Source organism: Strix aluco, unplaced genomic scaffold (genome assembly GCF_031877795.1).
Source record: "Strix aluco isolate bStrAlu1 unplaced genomic scaffold, bStrAlu1.hap1 HAP1_SCAFFOLD_113, whole genome shotgun sequence".
In the NCBI taxonomy this organism is placed as follows: Eukaryota; Metazoa; Chordata; class Aves; order Strigiformes; family Strigidae; genus Strix; species Strix aluco.
Genome location: NW_027436585.1, coordinates 65,446 through 89,002, shown reverse-complemented (window position 1 = coordinate 89,002; position 23,557 = coordinate 65,446). Strand labels below are relative to the sequence as shown.

Sequence of the window (23,557 nt, the reverse complement as noted above, 5' to 3'; positions counted from 1 at the left end):
AGATAAAAGTGGAGGCCAAATTGTGGTTGGAGGCCACAGGGAAATAGAATTTATTAAAAAGTGGAGGCCCAAAGAGGGTGGGAGGCTTGAGGGAAGTAGAGGCCAGAAGAAGGGGAGGCCAAATCATGGTGGGAGGCCAAGAAGGGTGGGAGGCAAGAGGGAAATAGAGGCCAGAAAACATTTGAGGCTGAGGTGGAGCGGGTGGGAAGTAGAGGCCAGAAAAGAGTGTAAGCCAGAAGTGGGTGGGAGACTGAAACATGGTGGGAGGCCAGAGAAAGTAGAGGCCAGAAAGACTGGAGGCCAAAATGGAGTGGGAGGCTGAAACAGGGTGGGAGACCGGACTGAAGTAGACACCAAGAAAAATTGGAGGTTGAATCATGGTGGGAGGCTGAAATGGGTGGGAGAATGGAGGGAGTTAGAGGCCAGAAAAAAGTAGAGGACAAATCACGGTGGGAGGCCGCAGAGCTATAGAGTTTAGTACAAAGGGGAGGCCCAATGGGGATGGGAGGCCGGAGGGAAGTAGAGGCCAGAAAAAGTGCAGGCTGAATCCTGGTGGGAGGCCAAAACAGGGTGGGAGGCCGAGGGAAGAAGAGGCCAGAGAAAAGTTGAGGCCAAAATGGGGTGGGAGTCCGAAATGTGGTGGGAGGCCAGGGGGAAGTAGAGGCCAGAAAAAGTGGAGGCCAAAATGGGGTGGGAGGCTGAAATCGGGTGGGAGGCCAGAAAGAAGTAGAGGCCAGAAAAATTGGAGGCCAAATCATGGTGAGAGGCCAAAATGGGGTGGGAGGCTTGAGGGACGTAGAGGCCAGAAAAGAGTGGATGCCAAAATGGCTTGGGAGGCCGAAACGTGGTGGGAGGCCAGGGGAAAGTAGAGGCCAGAAAAAGTGGAGGTCAAAATTGGGTGGGAGGCTGAAACAGGGTAGGAGGCCGGAGGGAAGTAGAGGCCAGAAAAAATTGGAGGCTGAAATGGGGTGGGAGGACAAAGGGAAATAGAGGCCAGAAATTAGAGGACGCCAAAATGCGGTAGGAGGCCGAAACTTGATGGGAGGCCAGAGGGAAGTAGAGGCCAAAAGAAATTGCAGGCCAAAATGGGGTGGGAGGCTTAAGGGAAATAGAGGCCAGAAAACAGTGGATTCTGAAACGGGGTGGGAGGCCGAAGTCAGGTGGGAGGCTGGAGAGAAGTAGAGGATAGAAAAAAGTAGAGACCGAAACGGGGTGGGAGGCCGGAGGGAAGTAGAGGTTAGAAAAAAGTGGAGGCTGAAATGGGGTGGGAGGCCAAAATGAGGTGGGAGGCTTAGAGGCAAGTAGGGATTAGGAAAAAGTAACGCCAAAAAGGGTGGGAGGCCAGAGGGAAGTCGAGGTTGGAGGGCAAATATAGGCCAGAAAAAAGTGGAGACCGAAAAGTGGTGTGAAGCCAGAGGGCAGGTAAAGGGCAGAAACTTGTGGAGTGCCAAAAGGGGTGGAAGACAGAAAAGGGATGCGTGGGCAACAAAGGGTTGGAAGTTCAAAGAGCACATAAAGGCCTGAATAAAGGAGGGGGCCAAAAAGGTGCAGGATGTCAAAGTGGGAGGCTGGAAGGGAAATAGAGGCCAGAAAAATGCGGAAGTCAAAAAAGGGGTGGGAGGCCAAAAAGAGGTGGGAGGCCTGAGGGAAGTAGAGGCCAGAAAAAAGTGGAGGCCAAAACGGGGTGGGAGGCCGAAACAGGGTGGGAGGCCTGAGGGAAGTAGAGGCCAGGAAAAAAGTGGAGGCCGACATGGGATGGGAGGCCAAAACGGGGTGGGAGGCTGGAGGGAAGTAGAGGCTGGAGGGCAAATACAGGCCAGAAAAAAGTAGATGCCGAATAGGGGTCTGAGGTCTGAGAGGCATTAGAGTTTGAAAAGGGCTGGGAAGCCACGAAAGGGTGGGAGGATGTGGTGGAAGTAGAGATGGAGAAATCACTAGTAAAGGAATGAGGAGTCCTGCAGGCACATGGTGAAAGAAAAACAGGGTCAGGGAGCAAGACGGACAAAGAGAGATAATGATGAGTGGAGAGTAGAACGAACAGAGAGAGAGAGAAATCAAATGTGGGGGGAAGAGAAGGTGGGAAGGAGGGAGAGCAAGAGATGGTCAAGAAGGCAGAGGGCTTGAGGGGATGAGAGAGCGAGAGAGGGAGAAAGGGAGCACGATCGGGACAAAGAGAGGGAGAAAGGAAAGAGCGGGATAGGCTACAAGATGAAGTGGAAAAGGCCACGAAGCAGAACAGAATGGCACAGGGAGCTGGGCACGGGGTTATACCGGGAAACAGCGCCACAGAGAGCGGTATGGAGCTCTACAGGCAAAATGTTCAGGAGAGGATGGAGGACGGAGAGAAGAAGAGGAAAGGGACAGGGAGAGAGGCAGTGATGGAGAAAGAAACAATAGCCACCGAGAGATGAGGAGAGGGATGGGAGCGAGGCAGAGAGGGGGAGAAAGAACGCCAAGCCGGCGATGGGAAAAGGCCAGAGGGATCAGGAAAGAGAGGAGGCAGGATGGAGGGATCTAGAAGAGAGGTGAGGGACAGGGAGCCGGAGAGCAGGAGACAACTGCGGAAGGGAGAGGGACACAGAGCAGGGTGCTGACCTAGAACCAACAAGAGCAACAGAGAGAAGGACAGACAGGTGGAGCGTGAGAAAAGACAGGAACAGAGAACAAGACAGAGCGATCAAGCGATCAATAGTCGAGACAGGGAGCAGCACAAAGGGTCCGAGAGAGGACCTAACCCTAACCCTTACCCGGACCCTATTAGAATTCCCTGCTTGCACCTTCTGGTGTTTTGCTGATCGAGGATGCCAATTAAACTCAGACACCAGAGTGAAAAATGTACGCTTATTTTACTGTTAATAATTAAGGATATAACCAAGTAATGCAGAAAATAAACAGTAAGTACAGAATAGTACACTTTATTACTACATACAGTTAATTATAGAAAATAAGAACAAGCAAGGTATTGCACCTAATCATTACTACACAGTGGGGAGAACAGTGATTAAGAAAGATCCATCACCACTTGCGTACGTCACCAACATCCAGACCCGCAGTCGCCGCGGAGCCCCGGTCGCAGCGAGGTTTTGTAGTACCTTTCCCTGCAAGTGGGAAGTCCTCCACGATGCATCCATCCAGAGGTGAGGCATCCAGAGTCGCAGCAAGCGGGTCCAGCCTTATATATCAAAAATCAGATAATCAGAATAACTGGCACCTTTGTTTTGAGCAGAAACATCTGGTTTCGTCCTCCTGTTGGATTCCACCCAGAGCCTGGCCAGGGCTTGGGGAGGAGAACCAAGGGAGTTTCTAACAAGGCCGAACACTTGGGTTCTCAGCCTTGAGCAAGGCTGAACAAGGGAAGTTGGATAAACATTCTCACAGCGTTTCATCCTCGCTACTAATTACATTTTGTCTAAGCTGCATCTTTCACTAGTGTGAAGGAAGCTGCTACAAGTACACTTGAACTTGCTAATGTACAGGGACCTGTAAAGTAGCACATTTAGTTTTAACGTTAACCATCACTTGTGTTTTACTAGCTTTTATTTTTCCCGTATTTTACTGCAATGTATGTAACTTAATTTATACTTTTGTATAAATTCATTACCCACTTGTAAGATGTTTTGAAACCTGTAACTCCTTGCCTAGTGAAGATAAGACAGACCTCGGACAGTCTGAAAAACTCCCCGAGTACATCCCTAACAGCAGGGACCTAAAAAACCAAGTGTCTAAGAAGACGCCAGTGTCGAGATAAGCGACCGAAAGCTGGTCTAAACTGACCTCCTGGGAATAAACAGGAGCCGAAGGACGGATGAGGTAACTCTATGGCTGTATATGGACACGAGAAACCTAAAGTTCAACCAACAGACAGCGTGAGAAAGGCTAGGTGAACGACTAATGAGAGGAGAAGACCCTCACTCTATTTTTACTACGCATGTTCAGACTATGTAAATGGATTCTGAGAACCCATTAGCATAAGGCTGCCTTTTCTAAGAAAGCTGATGAATATGTATGCCTTTTGTGTATATTAGTCAGAGCGCTTTGTTTGTAAGTGCGGCACTTGCGGTGGAGCGATCCCCAGTGCTGCCCAGCGCTGCGAATAAAGAATCCCTGCTGAACAGTTTTACTCAATTCTGACTGTGGAGTGAAGCTCTTTGTTTCAAGTGAGCATACATATTTCATTAATGATCAGATACTAATAATTAACAGTGATGGTAATAGGGATTTTACCAATTAACAGATACTAATAATGGAAAGAGTTGTGAGGTTCATCTAGAGGTCAACTTTGTTTCGGGGCCTATTATTCAGGCCCTAGCACTACACTGTGCAGGTGGTGTGTTTGGATGGTGTGGCTGTTACGGAGGCTTCCGAATAAGCAACCCACCACCAATTTAAAAAAATAAATAAATTTATTTTTTTCATAAAACCACCAGTCAGCTCTCCGTAGATTACAGATCCGGATGTCCACAAGAGGAGAACAGAATAACTTTCTGGGATTTAACAATAACCTGAAATACTTTACAAAGCCCCACTCCCCAGGGGTTTAACGACAACCCCAAACGAAAACTTCACTTCGTGGGTTTAACGAGAACCCAAAACGTAAAACAAAGCTTCACAGCCTAGGGGTTTAACGACAACCCCAAACGAAAACAAAACTTCACTACCTAGGGTTTAACGACAACCCAAAACGCTCCATCACTCACCTAGAAAGTGAGGGCTCTCAACCTCGAGGACCTGCTCAGGGCAGCGTCCCGACCCAAAGTACCTCGAGGAGTTTCCTTGGGCAGCGTCCTGACCCAAGGGGAGAGTCCTGACCGCAGCATACAGCTCCAGGGGACGAGCTCAAAATGGCTCCCCCAAGGGACTCCGTTTATACCCAGACCGAATCTGACCCGTAGTCAATAGCGGCTCCCATTGGTCAAAGGTCTCAACTACCGCGAGACCCCGAAAACAAAGACAGCCAAAAGCTTCCACTTTTCAACAACCAGGAAGCTCTGTTTTCACTGGGCGGATGCACCTGCCACAGTGGCTGGGTCTGTCAAGGCTGCTTGTTTACGGCCAAAGCAAGCGCAGACCCCACAAAACCCCTAACCCTACCCCTAACCCTAAACATGGAGTGCCAGTTCAGAGGACTGAGGCACTTCTGGCATCCTGGAGGACTGGCGGCCCATAGAGTACGAGTTCGGAGGACTGACGGGCACTTCCGGAGGACTGGCGGCCCATAGAGTACGAGTTCGGAGGACTGACGGGCACTTCCGGAGGACTGGCGGGCACTTCCGGGCGGCCCGGGAGCGCGGTAAGGGCCCGTACCGGAGCGCTGATGGCCGGTCCCGGCGCTGCGCGGGGGGGCCGCAGGGCGGGGGTGTCCGTCCGTCGCCGAGAAGCTGCTGCGGGTGGCGGGGAGCCTGCCGGGGCCTGGCGGTGCCGGTTCGCGCTCCGGCCGCGGCTCTCTAGTGCCGGCGCCGGCCCGGCCTCCGCGGGGTCGTTCCTCCGCGCTTGGGGCTTCCCGCGCGGGGACCGGCGGTCGCTGCTGCCGCGGGCGGGTCCCTCTCGCCGCGTCTGGTTCTGCCTCCGGGCCGTTTCTGTACGGTGTGCGGGTGGGAGGAGCTTTTAATTAGGAGTCTCTGATTGGCATCGCGGGGTCACTTGCCCGTGGCAGCGTTAATTGCCCTGGAAGCGATTCGCCGCCGGCGGGTCCGGCCGGGCTGTGCCGGTGGCGGTTCCGAGCAGTACCGGCTCCCGGCCGGGGCAGGTGCACGGCGGCGAGGAGGAGCGTCCGCCGGTGTAGCCCGTCGAGTTCTTTCGCTGGGTAGTAGTGTGTTATTTGAACGGCCTGGTTAAATAATTTGCTGTTATCCAATGCAGCGAGCAAACGAGTCGTGCCCGGGGAGGATTCCGTCTCCGCGGCCGCAAAGAAAAGGAGACGAAGTGCTGAAAGCGGAGACTGAGGCAGAGGAAAGGTTAATTATCTTCTAAATCGTGATTTCGTGTTATGAATTAGAAACCGAATTAGGAGTACTGTAATTACTGTAATAACAAGAAGATATAATTATAGTAAACTGCTCCCAATTAGTCTTCTATTTCTGCTTCACATCTGAAAATTTTTATTACGATGATGCAGCTTTGGCACCATTAATGCATAAGTTTAACATTGCAGTTATTAAATGTTTTTAAAATTCAGTTCAATTGTGCACTAATCAAATTTAATTTGCGCTGGTTTTGTTTTAGCCCTACTTGGAAGTAGTTCATACACGGGGGGGGGGGGGGGTGTCCCTAAAAATGGCTGTGTTTAAATTTGGGCAGTCATAAACACTGTGTTAGTTTTCTAATTTTATTTTAAATCTAAATTTTTTGATGTTGTTAGTTCTGATTCAGAATCATTGCCACCTGTGAATTTTCTTAATGCCTACATTTGAACACAGCCATTGTTTAACGACCCATTTTTATTTGTCTTTATTGAAAAATCTAAAGCTTCGATTACTGTTTTCTAAGCAGGAGTCATCGTTGCCTCTGAACTTACTTACAGCTGTGTTATAATTTAAGTATTAAATGCTCCCGATTGCTTTCCAATTCTATTTTCCTCTTAAATTCTAATACTTTCTTATTTTGTTTCCGATTGGGAATCACTAATGCCTGAAATTTATTTAATAATGGCTATATTTAAGTTTAGCTATTAATGACTCTCAACTAGTTTTCTATCTTTTATTGCATAATGATGGATTGCTACATTTATTTTTTTATTACAATACAGATTGAGAATAATTACTGGCTGCTGCATTAAGTAATAACTATGATTAAATTTAGTCATGACTTATCCCTAAATATTTCCTTTATTTATTTGTATTCTAATGTTTTAATTGTCACTTTACTAGTAAGTGGGATTAACTAGCGCCTGTGACTTTTTCTTTTTTTTAATTTTTTTTAATACTAACTAGAGTTGTTTCTCTGCAGATAGTAATCCCAATTAGTGCTCTATTATTTGTATTTTGCTGCTTGTAATTTTGTACTACAAATTGGAAGTAACTACTGGCTGTAAAGTTTCGCATAAGAGCTGGAGCGTAGGCATTGTTTACTTGTAACGTAACGGCTGTTCTAGTTACTGTTACTTAAGTGTTTATTCTAGATCCTTTAAAGTAAATAATAAGTAGTAAAAATGAAAATAGCAGAAACCAGGGATGTTGGAGAGCCCAGCAAAAATAACAGGAGCACTGTGGTGTGACCAGAGGTCGAACAAGTGCTTCGGCCCAGCTCAGTCACTCCAGGATTTTGCACGTCAGCTCTGCCAGCTCTTTTTTTTCCCGAGAGCCCCAAACTCCCGGCAGAACAAACGAATGAGCATACGGCAGATACATCGCAGCATCAAACCGCCGTCTGTGCCACAGCGCCAGCCGCACCCGACCGTCGCCGCTGCGCCGACAGGAGCGTAACTGCCACCCCCTCGGCCGAGGGCGCGTCCGACGAAAGCCACGACAGCGCCGAGACGGCAGGGACGTGGCCAAGGCGCGCTGCGGCGAGGACTGACGCATCGCGGCGGGTACGACGCGTGACGCTGAAACGCTGCGCCAGGTCGCACACGCGCAGCACAATCTTACTCTGCGCGAGACAGGCAGCCGTCCTTCGCGTCTTCGCGACTCTCTTCACGGTGCCGGCGCCGCTGCCGCGGGATTCCCAGGTGGAAAACAAGCGAGCTCCGTGCGTTGCAGCGCAGCCTCGCCATCCGTGCCTGCACCAAAAAGAGGTGACACCAGAAACTGCGAAGCGAGGGCCGGTGCCGGTCTGTATATTGATCCACGACCTGGATGCGGGAGTCGAATGCCCCGTGACGTCAGCCCGCTTGCTGCTGCCGCTGACCTGGGAGGTGGTGGTGACGCCGAGGGACGAGAGGCCTTGCAGAGGGATCTGCATAGGTGGGAGCGCTGGGCGATCGTCAGCGGCCCGAAATCGAACCAGTCCGAGTGCCAGGTTCTGCACCGGGGATGGAGCGATGGCCGGCACAAGTCTGAGCTGGGAGAGGAGTGGCTGGAGAGCAGATCCCCTGGAAGGAACTCACGCGCTGAGCCCACGGCTCCTTTTGGGCTGGACCGAGTGTATTTACCAACCCTGCCCAAAACCGCGCTGGGGGGTGTGAGCAGCAAAGCTGGGGGACATCCCCCAGGGAGCCCTCCTCGAGGGATGGGATAGGGCTGGGGAACCAGCGCTCCCAGTGCGGGGGGTCACCATTGCTCCCAGTATGGTGGTCACCAGTGCACCCACTGCTCCCAGCATGGGGGTTGTTGGGGCACCCACTGCTCCCGGTATGGGGGTCATTAGCGCTCCCAGCATGGGGGTTGCTGGTGCACCCACTGCTCCCAGTATGGGGGTCATTAGTGCTCCTAGCATGGGGGTTGCTGGTGCACCCACTGCTCCCAGTATGGGGGTCATTAGTGCTCCCAGCATGGGGGTTGCTGGTGCACTCACTGCTCCCAGTATGGGGGTTTCTGGAGCACTCACTGCTCCCAGCATGGGGGTTGCTGGAGCACCCACTGCTCCCAGTATGGGGGTTGCTGGTGCACCCACTGCTCCCAGTATGGGGGTCATTAGTGCTCCCAGTATGGGGGTTGCTGGAGCACCCACTGCTCCCAGTATGGGGGTCACCCGTGCACCCGCTGCTCGCGGTGCGGGCGTCAGCGGTGCTCCCGGTACGGGGCAGCGCCCCCCGCCTCCCCTCCCCATCCCGGAGGGGCGAACTCCGTTTCCCGCCGTGCCCCGCCCCCTCCCCGCCCGGGGGCGGGCTTTGTTTCCCGTCGTGCCCCGCGGCGCGCGCGGCCCTCCCGGCCACCGTCCCCCGCCCGCCGGGCCCGGGCCGGGCGGCGCTGCCGCCGCCATGTCGGAGCCTTTGGGCTGGTGCGTGGAGGCCGTGCGGGCGGCGGCGGAGCCGGGGCTGGCCCGGGCGCTTCTGGCGCTGCGGACCCGCCACACCCGGCGGCCGGGAGGCGCCGCTCGGTTCCGGGAGCGGGGAGGCCTGGGGCCGCTGCTGGAGCTGCTGGGGCCTGAGCGGCCCCGCCGCACCCTCGACCTGGCCCTCAGCGTCCTCGGGAACTGTTGCACCGAACCCGGCTGCCGCCGTCAGGCCCGGCGCCTCGGCGGCGTTCCCCGCCTCGGTGAGTGCCGGCGCCGGGAGCCTCTCTGGGAAGGGAACGGGACGGAGGCTCCCCCGGAGGGCGTGGGACTGGGAATGGGCCTGGACCCCCCGAGAGGGGGAATGGGACAGCCCAGAGCCCCCGGTACAGGGAATGGGTCTGGACCCCCCCAGAGAGGGAGTGGGACATCTCTGAGCCCCCCCGCCGTACTGGGGTGTGGTCTGGACCCCCCATAGAGGAAATGGGGGAGCCCAGAGGCCCCCCTCGTACTGGGAATGGGTCTGGGGACACACACACACGCCCCCGAGGGACTGAGGGAGTCCAGATGCGCCTCCACCCCGCCCCGTCCCGGTGTTGGATCTGGCCCCGACACACACAGACAGACACACACACAGACAGACACACACACACACCACCACCACCCCCCCCTCCAGGAATGGTTCGGTCCAAGCCCCATTGAGGTCAGCTGGAGAATCCCAACACACGTCCACCCCCCGGGTGACCCCTGACCTGTCCCCAGCCATGACCTCTGCCCTCTGTTCCCACAGTGGCCCTTCTGTCCTCGCCGGGGCCAGAGAGCGTGCAGAACCGGGTGGCCCGCACCCTCGCCAACCTGGCGCTGGAGCCTGACGGTGCCCGGGACGTCCTTGATGCCGGTGAGCAGGGTCCCCGAGGGGGCCGTGGGGGTCCCTGAGGTCTGCGGGGGACACGTGCATACTCCCAGGGATCCCCTTAAGTGTTTTGGGGGTCCCTTGTCTGTCTATAAGGTTTCCTAGGTGTTCTTAGGGGTCCTTTGGGTATTCTGTACCCAACCCGTCCTCTCATGGGTCCCCGTATCCCAAATTGCTCCCTTTATAGCTTTGTCATTGCTGTGGCTGCTGGGATGTCCCCTGACGGGTGCCATGTTCCCAAGGGGTGTCCCCAACGTGTCGCTCTATGCATTTCTCATCACTGCATGTGGTGGGATGTCCCCAGCCTGTCCCCTGACATGCCCTTTCTTCCCCAAAGGGTGTCCCCAGTGCCCTCTTTAATGGCCTTCTCATCCCTGGGAGCACCAGGATGCCTTGGGATGCCCCCTGACGATCCCCATGTCCCCAAGGCTCACCCCACGGCTCCACATCCCCTTAACTTGGCCCTCCCTCCTCACAGGTGCCGGCCCCCTCCTGGTGTCCCTGGCTGCCTCCTGCGGCACCCCCGAGTGCCTCCACAGTGCCGCCCGTGCCCTCCGCATCCTGGGGGCCGCCCCGGCCCCCCGCCGGGCCCTGGGCCGAGCCGGGGCAGTCCGAGCCTTGGCCTCCCGCCTGGCCTCCCTCTCCCCGGCCCACCCCGCCTGCCCGGCTGTCGCCAGAGCTTTGCGGGGTCTCACCGACAGCCCCGGCCCCTCGGCTGACGACGTGGCCCCTGCTTTGCCCGCTTTGGCCGCCTTGGCCGCCCACGCCAAGCGGGACCACCGCCAACCCGCCCTGGGAGCCATCGCCAACGCCTGCGCCCGCGCCCCACTCCGACCCGCCCTGGGGGCCGCCGGGGCGGTGGAGGCGGTGGCGGAGGAGGTGAGGAGGGCGTTGGCGTCCCCCAACGTCACCGGCGCCACTGTAGCTGTCCGGGCGCTCTGCCTGCTGTGCCGGGAGGCCGTCAACCGGGTGCGGGTACGGGCGGCCGGCGGGTTGGGGCTTCTCCTGCGCCTCCTGGCCGAGCCCCGCGCCCGGCCGTGGCGTCCCCGCGTCCTCCTGGCTTTGGCTGCCTTCGCCTACGATCAGGAGGCGCTGGTGGCCCTGGAGGCCCGGGGCCTCGTCCCGCTGCTCGCCGACGTCCTGCGGGCCCGGGCTGATGAGGAGGAGGAGGAGGAGGAAGAAGAGGACGAGGAGGAAGACGAAGAGGAGGAGGATGAAGCCGCGGCATCGTGCGATCTCCCCCGGGAGCTCCCTGGCCCGCCTGGGGCTGGGGCGGCTGCTGGGAGCTTGCGGGGACTCAAGTGAGTGGGGGGACAGACAGACAGACGGGCTTTTGGTGGGGGCTGTGGGGCTTTGGCACCTCCTGGGGTGTCCCTGGGGGTCCCTTGAGGTTGCTGAGACCTTGAGGGGGACCCTTGGGGGTCTTTGGGACCTTGTGGGGGGCTCCTTGCAGTCACTTTTGAGGTCCCTGTCACCTCGGGGCCGGGTGGGCAGCCCTGGGATCACCCTGGCATCCGTGGCAATAGAACAGGGGTGCGAGGGGGGTCCCAGCCCCTAGTGCCGGTGTCGGGGGCAGGGAGGTCCAGGCTGTCCCTTAGCGACAGTCTGGGGGTCCGGGGCTGTTGCTATCCCCCTGCCCAAACTGCTCAGTGCCCCCCGCATTTCTCCCCCTAGGTCCTGGCTCCTCTCTGAAGCTGCCTCCCCACCGCCCTCCCCCCCATCCTCCACTGCCCCCCCCCGCTGCCCCTCGCCCCCTCGCCGCCGCCTGCCCCCCATGGGGGCACTGGCCCTGCCCCGGGGGGTGGGCGAGGGGGACCCCTGGCTCCCCGAAGCCCCCGCTCTCCTACTTTTGGGGCGCCTGGCAGCTGCCGACGAGCCCAGCCGAGCCCTGGCCACTGCCCCTGTCGTTTCGGGGCTCCTCCGCTACCTGACGGGGGTCCCTGCCCCGGCCCCCCGGGCTGCCCGGGTGTTGCAGCGCCTGACAGGGCACCCTGCTTTTTTGGGGGCGCTGGTCCGGGCTTACATCCCCTCCCTGCTCCGCTCCTGGCTGGTCCTCGGCCTAGCACCGTCCCAGGCCGAGGAGCTGTCACGGCCCGGGGGACCCAGGCGTACGGCTGCCCCCCCGCACCCCCGCCAGGCACGCCTCAAGGAGCTGGGTGAGTTGGAGGGGGGGGCCTTTGGGGGGCCTTCAGGGGGCTAACTGGGATCCCTGGGAGCCATGGCTGGCCTTTGGGGGTTTGGGGGGGGACCTTTGGGGGTCCTCAGGGGCTCCTGGTTGACCTTTGGGGGTCTCTGGGGGTGTTGCTGGGAGTCCCACGGGGGGCCTGGTTGGCCTTTGGAGGTCTCTGAGGTGTCCCCAGAGGGCTATTGAGGGTCCCTGAGGAGTCCCTGGGGGATTATTGGGCATCTCTGGGGGTTCCTGGGGGACTTTGGGGATTCCTGGAGATCCCGGGTAGTCTGTGTGTCCCTGGGGGGCTATTGGAGGTCCCCGGGGTGTCCTGATTGGCCTTTTTGGGGGTTTTGGGGGAGTCCTGAGTGGTCTTTAGGGGGATTCTGGTGGCTTTTGGGAGTCCCCCTTTGTCCCGGGGGGGCTTTGGGGATCCCTGGGAGGGGCTTTGGGGGTCCTTGGAGTCTCTGGAGGACTGCTGGGGGGCTGCTGGGGGTCCTGAGTGCTGTTCTGGGTCTCCCAGGGTGACCCTGGGGGGCAGGGGGAGGAGATAGGATCCACAGTGGGATCCTATGGACCTGACACCCCCCCCACCTTATGTCCCTATGGACCCGACCCCCATATCGCCCCCAGGTGAAGGACTCCTGCGGAACCTGGGGGCGGCGGCGGCGGCCCCCTTCGGCGTGGGGCTGCTGACCCACATGCTGCGCTGCGGGGCCCCCCCGGCCCGCCTGGCCTGTGCCACCGCCCTGCCCCTGCTCACCAGGTACCGACCCTGTAGCACCCCTGTAGAGCCCTTTTCTGCGGCACCCCCGCAGGCCCCCCCGGAACTGGCCCGTAACTCCCCTGGGGGGGTCCCTTACGCATTCTCCTGCTGAGCCCGTATGTCCCCTGTAGAGCTCTGTGTGTTACCTATACAGACCCTACGGTGTCCCTGTAGTCCCCCGTGCCCCCCAGAACCAGCCCTGTAACTCACCTGGGGGGGTTCCCTCACGGATTCCTGCTCGTTCACTTGTCTCCAGTGCTTATAGAGCCCCATAGGATCCCTGTGGGGTCCTAGAAACAGTCTGTAGCTCCCACATAGGTGCTCGGAGTAGGTTTTTTCAGGCGGTGCATCCATGATATATCGTCTATAGGGGGCCCCGTAGATCCGCCATAGCCAATCTCCTCGGTGTTTCCTATAGATAGTCTGTAGGTTGCCGCCAAGTGCCGCAGAGCGAGCGCAATAATTTTCCGTACGTCTCCCGCTGCTGGCCCTGTAGAGTCCCTCTAAATCCTCTCTAGATCCCCAGTGCCCAAGTCTGTAGATCCCCTGTAGGACCCCTGCAGAACTCCCACCAGCAGCCCTGTAGGTTCCCTATAGCTGCCCCATAAGCAGCCCCGTTAGTCCCCTATGGATGCCTCATAGGCACCCCCATAGGTCTCATGTAGATTTCCTACTTGTAGCCTTATAGTTCCCCTATAGATGTCCTATATATTCCCTCTGCGTGCCCTGCCGTGTCATCGGCACGTCCTCGATGTGTCATAGGCATGTGCAGCCCAATGTCCCCCGGGGTGGGGGGTGGCCCCAGACCCTATAACGACACCCACGCGTTGGTGTGACATCGTTGGCATCACGATGGCGTGACCCACAGCGTTGGCGTGACCCATGACGGCATCACCTACTGCCTTGGCGTCACACTGCCGTGACCCACATCATTGCCGGGACCCGTGGTGGTGGTGTCCTGCTGGTGCGACCCACTGTGTTGATGTCACGTTGGCGTGACCCGTGTCATTGGCGTGACCCACGTTGGCGGCGTCACGTTGGCGTGACCCACATCGTTGCCGTGACTCGAGTCGTTATTGTCACGTTGGCATGACCCATGTTGTTGGTACGACCCTTGGCACTGGTGTGGCGTCAGCGTGACCCTTGGCATCCCTTTGCCACGATGCTGGCATGATACGTGTCCTTGGCATGTGCAGGCCGGCGTCCCCGGCACGGGGGCTGCTGTGGGGAGGGGGGGCGGTGGCCCTGCTGCTCTCAGCGGTGGCCCGGGGCCCCGCGTCCCCCTACGAGCCCCCCCCAGCCTTCGCCCTCTACGCTGCTGATGCTATCGCCCTCCTGCGGGGACATGCCGGGGACACGCTGGGGGACGTCGGGGACACGCCGGTGGATGGCGAGGACGTGCCGGGACACGCCAGCGCCGAGGACCTGCAGGTTCGGCCCCGCGGCACGCTGGGGACGCACGACGGGGCGGTGGGGACATGCGATGGGGTATCGGGGAGGTGTGGGTGGGGACGTCGAGGCCGCTGGGGGGGTTGTTGGGCACGGGAGGGATCATTGAGAACCTGTGGGGACACCGATGACCTGGCTGGGGACATTGGAACTGTTAGTGACGCGTGGGGCTGTCGGGCGTCCCTTGGGGACACCCAGATGGGGACCCATGGGGGGACACTGGGAATGCCCACGGACTCACAGGTGCTCTTGGGGACACGGGGGACCTGCAGGTGCATGGAGACAGGGACCCGAAGGACCCGTGGGAACATGGGGGTGCCGAGGACCTGTGGGGACAGAGGGACAGACATGGGGACAGTGGCGATGCCCCTGGGGAGAACGGTGACCTGCAGAGACCTCTGGACCGACACAAGGACCTCAAGGACCCGTGGGGACACACAGACACCTTTGGGGACGCTGAAGACACCTGGGGACACACGGATGGCCACGCAACCTCTCCTGCGGATGGACACGGTGATACTGGGGACGCACCGGGGTGCACCGATGGACGCGGGAACCCGTGGGGACACGCAGACGGACTCGGGGATCCTGAGGACTCGTGGGGATCCGGAGAGTCCCCGTGGCCCCTGTCCCCTGTGATCCTTTACCCCCCACCCATGCTGTCCCCTGTATCCCCACGTTCCCCGGTATCTCCAGACCCGCTTTCCCCAGGGCCCTCCTGTCCCGAAGTGTCCCCGAGAGCTGCTAAACGTCCCCGAGCATCCTCTTGTCCCCAGCTGTCCCCAGACCCTCCCAACCTTCATTCCCAAGTGGCCCCAAGACCCCCCAAATGTCCCCTACTATCCCCTCCTCCACTGTCCCCGGACGTCCCCAGCCCCTGTCCCCAGGTGTCTCTGAGGTCCTCCAACCCATGTCCTCAACTGTCCCCGTGTCCCCCGTTGCCCCCAAACCCCTGCAACCCCCATCCTCAACCATCCCTGTGTCCCTGGGTGTCCCCAGTGTCCTCCAACCCATCTCCCCAACCATCTCCCTGTCCCCAAGCCTCCCCAAGCTCCAACCCCTGTCCCCGAGCCTCCCCAAACTCCTCCAACCCATCTCCACCGCTATCCCCGTGCCCCCGGACACCCCCAAGGTCCCCCACCCCATGTCCCCGAGTGTCCCCAGGCTCCTCCGACCCACCTCCACCACCATCCTTATGCCTCCGGACATCCCCAGGGTCCTCTAACCCGTGTCCCCAACCATCTCCCCGTCCCCAAGCCTCCCCAAGTTCCTCCAACCCCTGTCCCCAAGCATCCCCGAGTTCCTCAAACCCATCTCCACCACAATCTCCAGCCCCCCGAGCATCACCACCCCCCCCAGCCACCCATCCCCCTGTGTCCCCAACGTGTCCCTATGCCCAGACCCCCCACGACCTCCTCCTCCTCCCCAACGGTGCCCACCCAGGGGTGCCAGTGGCCCGGGCAGCCCTGACCCAGGGGTCCCCTGTCTTGGGAGCCATGTTGGGGGGGGCCTTTGCCGAGGCCCACCAGGCAGCGGTGGCCTTAGGCTGTGCCCCCCGCCACCCCCTCCTCCTCCTCCTCCATTTTGTCCATGGCTGCCGGGGCAGCCCCAGGGACGGGTGTCCCCTCCTGTCCCCCCCCGTATCCCCCGGCGCTGCCGGTGCTGCCATCACCTTGGCCCGCCGTTACCTGGTGGACGGCTTTGAGGGTGTGATGGCCGCTGCCATCACTGCATCCCCCGGTGCCCTCTGGGCCTTGGCCGAGCGGTGGGGTTGCACCCCGTTGGCCACCCGGGCTGCCCAGGCTATTCTGGGGGGGCCACCCCACAACGTGGCCCCCCGCTTGGTTCGGGTAGCCCGGCTGGCCCGATGTCCCCCTCGCCTGGCCCAGGCCTTGATGGCTGCTGTGGCGCCCCGGGGGGCCCAGCCCCACCTTGATATGGGGGAGCCATGGGGTGGAGGTGACCCCCTGCTGCGACCCCCTAGAGACACTGATGGGGGCCTCGGAGATGTCCAGGAGGACCTTGAGGACCTGGAGGATGACTTTGGGGTCCCTTATGAGGACCTTGGGGACACCCATGGAGACCTCAGCGACATGGTGGACTCCTTTAGGGACCCCTCTAGGGATCTTGGGGACTCCTTAGGTGAAGATGATGTGGACATGGAGGTCAAGGGGCCTCTCTAAGACCTTGGGGACCCCCAGCAGGACCTTGGGGACTCCTTTGGGGATCTTGGGGACCACTGCATGGGTGTTGGGGACTCCTTAGATGAAGACAAGGAGGACATGGAGGTCAGGGACCTCTCTAGGACCTTGGGGACCCCCAGCAAGACCTTGGGGACCACTGCATGGATGTTGGGGACCCCTTAGGTGAAGACATGGAGGTCAGGGACCTCTAAGACCTTGGGGACACCTTCAGGGATCCCTCTGGATGTTAGGGACCCCTTAGATGAAGATGGTGTGGACATGCAGGTCAGAGAACTTCTCTAAGACCTTGGGGGCCCTTTTTACAGGTCTTGGGGACCCCTTACATTAAAATCAGGAGGACATGGAGGTCAGGCAGGGGACCTTTCTAAGACCTTGGGGACACCCTGGAGGATCCCTTTATGGCTGCTAGGGACCCCTTAGACAGAGATGAGGGGGACAAAGAGGTCAGGAGAGGTTTCTTGAGACCTGGGGGACACCTTTAGGGACCTTGCGGAGATGGAGGACCCCTTCAGAGACCTCCATGGGGACCTTAGGGAGGGCTTTGTGGACTTTTAAGTCTTGGGGATCCCTCAGTGGGTGTTGGGGACCCCTTAGATGGGAATGAGGAGGACATGGAGGTCAAGCGACCTCTCTAAGACTTGGAGAACACCTGTTAATTTTGGGGATGTGCTGAAGGACCATAGTGACTTTGGAGACCCCTCAGATGAAGATGAGGACAGGGAGGTTGAGGGACCCCTGTGGGGACCTCAGGAACCCCCTTGAGGACCTTTGGGGTCCTCCTCTTTATGTTATGGCCTTTTTTGATGATGAAGATGAGGCAAGGGAGATGGAGGAGCCCCTTGGGGACCTGCTTGAGGACCCTGGGGACCTCATCTAGATGTTGAGGCTTTTTTTTTATGATCATGAGGTGGGGGACCCCAAAGGTGGCACACAGAGTGAGAGGAGGCCCAGATTTGGGGAGGCAGTCACCGTTTCAGGGCACACACGCTGTCCCCCCAGGTTATGGGGCATCCCCCCAGTGTCAGGGCAGGGCTGCTATGGGAGGGGCACCCGGGTTCGGTTGATTTCACGGGGTTTTGGGGTCGTGACTGTAGCGAAGGCAACGCACAATAAAGGAGGTGAAACTGCTCCAGCAGCGTGAGGATCCAGGCGTCTGGGACCCCCACAAGCCCGTATCCCGCGGGCCCAGGCAGTTGCCGCCCCCATCCCGCGGACCGGGGCCGTTCCCAACTCCCAAGTCCCCTCCTCCTCCTCCTCCCTCCCACGGACACAGGCGGCCGGGCCGCCCCCCCCGTATCCCGCGGGCCCAGGCGTCCGGCCACTTCCCGCCCTTTCCCTGGCCCGGGCCCAGGCGTCCGGGCGCTTCCATACAAGGGCACCGAGGGGCCCGCGCGGGGCGACGTCACGGGGGGCCGCACCCAGTCCCGGCCATGGACGACCTGGGTAAGAGCCGCGCGCGTCCCTCTGTCCGTCCGCCCCCGGTGCCAGCCGCCCCTCCGGCCATCCCTGCCGCTGGGGCGGGTGCTGGCGGCCCGGGCGCCTGGGTCCCTGGAGCAGGGGATGGATGGGGGCCGGGGTCCGTGGGTGCTGGGATGGATGGGTGCCTGGGTGTCCAGGTCCGTGGGTGCTGGGATGGATGGGTGTCCGGGCGCCTGGATCCCTGGAACAGGGGAGGGATGGGTGCCCAGGTCCGTGGGTGCTGGGATGGATGGGTGCCCGGATCCATGGGTGCTGGGATGGATGGGTGCCCGGATCCATGGGTGCTGGGATGGATGGGTGCCTGGGTGCCCAGGTCCGTGGGTGCTGGGATGGATGGGTGCCTGGGTGCCCAGGTCCGTGGGTGCTGGGATGGATGGGTGCCTGGGTGCCCAGGTCCGTGGGTGCTGGGATGGATGGGTGCTTGGGTGCCCAGGTCCGTGGGTGCTGGGATGGATGGGTGCCCAGGCACCTGGGTCCATGGGTGCCTGGGTCATCCCCCGAACACCCGGGTCCCTCACCCCACCCCCAAGACGCCCTATTGGCCGACCTGGAGACGACGACGTCGCACCTCGCCCGGCGGCCAGTGCTGCTGACGGACCCGCCGGGGGGGGCACCCCCCACACAGCCACCCTCCGCCCCCAGGGAGGACCCCCCCCGGCCACCCCCACCCCCCTATGGCCCAGTGAGCTTGGGGACCTTGGGAACACAGGGGGCCCTGGGGGACATTGAGGGATGCTGGGGACCTTGGGGACATGGGAGGCTTTGGGGACACAGAGGACCTTAGGGGCCATGGGCATAAGGGGGGGGATTGGGGATATTGGAGGACCTTGGGGACACGGGGGTCCTGGGGGGCACAGGGGGCTTTAGGGATGTTGGAGATGTTGGGGACCTTGGGGACATTGAGTGGCTTTGGGACACTGGGGACACCGGGGGATGCTGGGCGCCTTGGGGACATGGGGGGCTTTGGGGACACAGGGGACCTGAGGGGTCATGGGCATAAGGAGGGGTTTTGGGATATTGGAGGACACTGGGGGTCCTTGGAGATGTTGGATACTTTGGAGACCTTGGGCGTGTTGGGGACCTTGGGGAGATTGAGTGGTTTTGTGACACTGTGGCCATGAGGGGCCCTGGGGACGACGGGGGGTGCTGGGGATCTTGGGGTCGGGGGGGGCTTTGGGGATGTTGAGGGCCTTGGGGACATGGGGGGGCTTTGGAGGACTTGGGGACCTTGGGAGCACCGGGGAGCCCTGGGGGCTCTGGGGACATGGAGGATCTTGGGGACATGGTGCCTGGAAATGGGGGACAGTGGGGTTGGGGACCCCTGGGATGGGGATGATGGGGACATCGGGGATTAGGACAGGGACTCGGGGAGGGACATGAGGGACACGGAGAGCTCGAGAACCCCAGGGATGGGGACACTGGGGGTGATGACATCCCAGGTCCTCATTAACCCCCAATGTGCCGGTCCCCAGGCGCCAGGGGGGGACACCGAGCAGCTCTACAGGTACGAGGACCTTGGGGACCTGGAGGGGGCGTGGGGAACAACGGGGGGGATACTGGGGATATGGGAGGGGCCTTGGGGGGGCGAGGAGGATTTGGGAGGGGAAGGTGGAGGGCCGAGGGCGGGGCACAGAGAGGACCTTGGGGGCACGGAGGGGACATGCCACTCCCCGGTGTTCCTGTCCCCTAGCACGGTGCAGAAGGCCCGCCCTCCCCGGCCCACCCCAGGCCCCCCAGGCCTGGGGGAGCTTGACCGGCTCCTCCGCGACCTCAACGCCACCCACAGCTCCATTGCAGGTACCCCGCCCCTGTCACCCCCAAATCCAAGCAGGGACCCTAAAATCATCTCTGGCTGCCCCAAACACCCCCCCGGGCACTCCAAAAGCCCCCAAAGCACCCCAAAAATCACCTCAGGCACCACAAATGCTCTCAGCCCCCTCTCCCAAATCACCCTGGGGACACCCAAAGTCATTCTGGGGACCTCTAAAATCACCCTGGGAACCCCCAAAACCTTCCTGGGGACCTCAAGACTGGCTGTGACCCCCACCCCAGATGAGATCCTGGCCCAGTTTCCCCCCCTGAAGAGCCCCGAGGGGGTGAAGAGGAAGGATGCGGCAGATGGGGGTGAAGTCGGGATGTCGCCGACTCGGTGAGTGTGTGTCTGTCTCCCCGGAGGGGGGCAGCACCACCCCAAAATGGGGTCACCCCCATCAGCAGCACCCCAAAATGGGGCCATCTCCAATTACCAGCCCCCCTATCAGCACCTCACGCCCAGAGCCTCCCCTAACCTTCTCCCTGCCTGCCCGAAGCAGTTCGGAGACCCCCCCGGTGCCCCCGGCCTCAGCCACCTCAGCCACCCAGGAGCTGGACAAGCTGATGGCCTCACTCTCCGACTTCCACCTCCACCGCACTGTGAGTCTGGGGGGTTTCAGGGTGTGTGCCCCCCCATTTTACCCTGCACCCCCATAACTCTCTTTTTGCCCCTTTCCACCTCCAGCCCCCCCCCAAAAAGGGGGTTCCTGAGGGGGGGAACTTGGACTCGATGCTGGTGCTGCTGCAGTCGGACCTGAGCCGTCAAGGGGTCCCCACGGGGGCAAAGGGCGTTTGTGGGTCCTGCCAGAAGCCCATTGCTGGGAAGGTGGGTTTTGGGGTGCCCCTGGGGGTGAAGGGGAGGGGGCAGGTTGGTGGGGGAGGAAGAAAGAGGGTTGTGCCTGGTGTTGCAACCCAAAGTGGGGGCTTCTTTGTGGGCATCTCAAAATGGGGCTGCCTGTGGCTCTGCCCCAAAATGGGGGGGAGGGGTCCTCTGGTGTACCCCAAAGTGGGGTGTCATCTGTTGGGAACCCCCCCTTTTTCCTTTTTCCTCCCCCTCCCCTGCAGGTGGTGAGGGCTTTGGGGTGCGCCTGGCACCCCGAGCACTTCGTCTGCGCTCGCTGCGGGGGGGAGCTGGGAGGCGGCAGCTTCTTCGAGAAGGATGGGGTGCCCTACTGCCCGCGGGACTACGGGCGGCTCTTCTCCCCCCGCTGCGCCCGCTGTGCCCAGCCCATCCTTGACGTGGGTTTGGGGACCCCCGGAGGGGCAGAGGGGATCCTGGGGGCAAGGGGACCTTTGGTGGAGCAGTGGGATCCCCTGGGGTGCAGTGGGACATTTTGGGGGTCCGTGGTGGTGGTGGACCTTCTGGGTAGCTCTGGGGTTAGTGGGACTTTCTGGGAGGCCATGGGACCTTCTGGGGATCCATGGGACCCTGTGGGGTGCAGTGGGACCTTGTGGGGGGCCATGGAAGGCTTGTGGGGTGAAGGTGGGCATTGTGGGGTGATGTGGGGTGCAGTGGGACCCCCGTGGGTGCAGTGGGACCTTGTGGGGCGCCTGGGGGTGGTGGGACCTTCTGGGGGGCTGTGGTAGGCTCGTGGAGGGGGGGATCATTGTAGGGTGCTGTGGAATCCCATGGGGTGCGGCGGGGTGTACTGGGGGCGGTGGGACTCCCTGGGGTGCAGTGGGATCCCCGGGGGTGGGCAGGCAATGACGTCCCCATCCCCCCCGACGCAGAAAATGGTGACGGCCCTGGACAAGAACTGGCACCCGGAGCACTTCTGCTGCGTCAAGTGCGGGCAGCCCTTCGGCGAGGAAGGTGGGTGGCCTCCGTGTCCCCTCTGTGTCCTGTCCCGTGTCCTTTCCTGTCCTCCCAGATCACCTCGTGTCCCCTCATGGCCCGCTGTGTCCCTGCCCTGTCCCGCTGTCCCACCATGTCCCTGTGGCCTCATTCTGTGCTCACGTGTCCCTGTGTCCCCATGCTGGTCCCACCACCATCTCCACGTCCCCAGATCTCTCCTTCTCCATCCTGGCCTCACCACCACGGCCGCATCCCTCGTGTCCTCACCATCCCTACGTCCATGTCTCCCGTGTCCCCACACCTCCCCGTCCCTGCACTGCCCCCCCCATCCCTGTGGTGTCCCCCAGGCTTTCTGGAGAAGGATGGCCAGCAGTACTGCCGCCAGGACTTTGCCGAGCTCTTCTCCAGCCGGTGCCGGGGCTGCGGGCGGCCCATCCTGGAGGGCTACATCGCCGCCCTCGAGGGGCTCTGGCATCCCGAGTGCTTCGTCTGCCGGGTGAGGCCCCCGCCATTCCCATGTCCCCACCTCCCCTGGTCTCTGATGTCCCCACATCCCACGTCCCCACCTCCCCTGGTCCCTGATGTTCCCATCCCCACGTCCCTGTCCCCAGGAGTGCTTCGCGCCCTTCGTGGGGGGCAGCTTCTTCGAGGACGGCGGCCACCCCTACTGCGAGCGGCACTTCCACGCCAGGCGGGGCTCGCTGTGCCGGGGCTGCGGGGAACCCATCGCTGGCCGGTGCGTCACCGCCATGGCCCAACGCTTCCACCCCGAGCACTTCGTCTGTGCCTTCTGCCTCCGGCCCCTCTCCAAGGGTACCTTCCAGGAGCAGGAGGGCAAGCCCTACTGCCAGCCATGCTTCCTCCGCCTCTTCGGGTGAGGCAACCACGGCCCCCCCCAGCCCCACCGATGGTGCCCCATGGTGCGGGGTACCCCGTAGAGGTCCAGTGGACACCCCGCAACCACCGCAAGAACATTCTATGGATGAACCATTGGATGGGGTGCACCATTGAAGTGGTCTCCAAGGTGCCCATGGTGCTTGGAGGCCTCCTGCATGGGGATCTGGCACCCTTGAGGTGCCCCATGGTGCAGGGTGTCCTGTAGAGGTCCAATGGACACCCCACGACCACCACCATTGGATGGGGTGCACCGCTGGGGCGGTCATGGGGGTGTCTTGGGGTGCTTGGAGGCCTCAGGCATGGGACCCTTGAGGTGTGCAATAGTGTAGCGTGCCCCACAGAGATCGGATGGACACCCCATGACCATCCCACGGGTGCCCCATCAGATGGGGTGATCCATGGAGGTGCCCCCATGGCGCCTGGGAGCCTCATGTGGGGGTCTGTCACCCCTGAACTGCCCCGTGGGGCGGGGTGCCTCATAAATACCCCGCATGGGTGCTCCATGGCGTGGTGTGACCCACAGGTCTGGCCATGGACTTGCTCCATGCCGTGGGGTGACCATGGATCTGGCCCAGGACTTGCTCCACAGCATGGGGTGGTCTCTGTGCATGGTGCAGGACTGGAAGCACTGGCGGGGCACTGATGGTCCAGGGGGAATGCTGGGGGTAACTGGGGGGCACTGGGGGCCCCCGTGGGTCGCACGCACTCTTTGCTTGCACGTGCCAAAGCCTTTGTATTTGGGGGGGGGGAGAAATGAGGGGCAGTTGGGGGATCAGTGGGGCAGATTGGGGTCTCTGGGGTAGGTTATTGGTCTGGGGGGCTTCCCTGAGGAAGGTTGGGGGGCGGTTGGAGGGTCAGTGCAACTGTTTATGGGACTGAGGTGTCTCTGGGGAAGGTTGGGAGGGTCTGTAGGACCAGTTGAGAGGCAATTTTGGGTCTGTGGGGTAGGTTTTGGGTCCGGAGGGATCTATGGGACAGGTTGGGACGGAAATAGGTCTCTGGGGCAAGTCAGGGGGCAGCTGTGGGGCTGTTTGGGGAGCAGTCGGGAGGGTCCATGGGGCAGTAGGGGATGATCTGTGGGGCTGTTTGAGAGGATCTATGGGGCACTTCGGGGGGGTGCAGCACCGGGCGCACGCGGCTGAACGTGGACAATAAACACCCACAGCACAACCGCAATGTGTGGGGTGAACCCAACCTCCCCGGG

The 23,557-nt window shown here is 60.6% G+C and overlaps 2 protein-coding genes across 7 annotated transcripts; both read left to right on the top strand.

Moving 5' to 3' along the window:
- Positions 1-8,828: 8,828 nt before the first annotated feature.
- ARMC5 (armadillo repeat containing 5) lies at positions 8,829-17,498 on the top strand. The gene is made up of 7 exons (XM_074813985.1): positions 8,829-9,134; positions 9,662-9,769; positions 10,263-11,085; positions 11,459-11,940; positions 12,585-12,717; positions 13,914-14,148; positions 14,439-17,498. The coding sequence occupies exons 1-7, from the start codon at positions 8,858-8,860 to the stop codon at positions 16,347-16,349; spliced, it is 3,969 nt and encodes a 1,322-aa protein (XP_074670086.1). The 5' UTR covers positions 8,829-8,857; the 3' UTR covers positions 16,350-17,498.
- A 293-nt stretch (positions 17,499-17,791) lies between these two features.
- On the top strand, positions 17,792-23,090 carry TGFB1I1 (transforming growth factor beta 1 induced transcript 1). 6 transcript variants are annotated; one of them, XM_074813998.1, is made up of 11 exons: positions 17,792-17,813; positions 18,380-18,531; positions 19,322-19,353; positions 19,540-19,646; positions 19,902-19,998; positions 20,099-20,261; positions 20,347-20,487; positions 20,727-20,900; positions 21,393-21,474; positions 21,804-21,952; positions 22,068-23,090. In XM_074813998.1, the coding sequence occupies exons 1-11, from the start codon at positions 17,801-17,803 to the stop codon at positions 22,332-22,334; spliced, it is 1,377 nt and encodes a 458-aa protein (XP_074670099.1). In that variant the 5' UTR covers positions 17,792-17,800; the 3' UTR covers positions 22,335-23,090. The 6 variants fall into 6 exon arrangements, with proteins under 6 accessions (XP_074670099.1, XP_074670098.1, XP_074670096.1 ...); XM_074813997.1 differs by lacking the exon at positions 17,792-17,813 and adding an exon at positions 17,903-18,162 and having other exon boundaries at positions 18,243-18,531; XM_074813995.1 differs by lacking the exon at positions 17,792-17,813 and having other exon boundaries at positions 17,905-18,531.
- Positions 23,091-23,557: the final 467 nt, after the last annotated feature.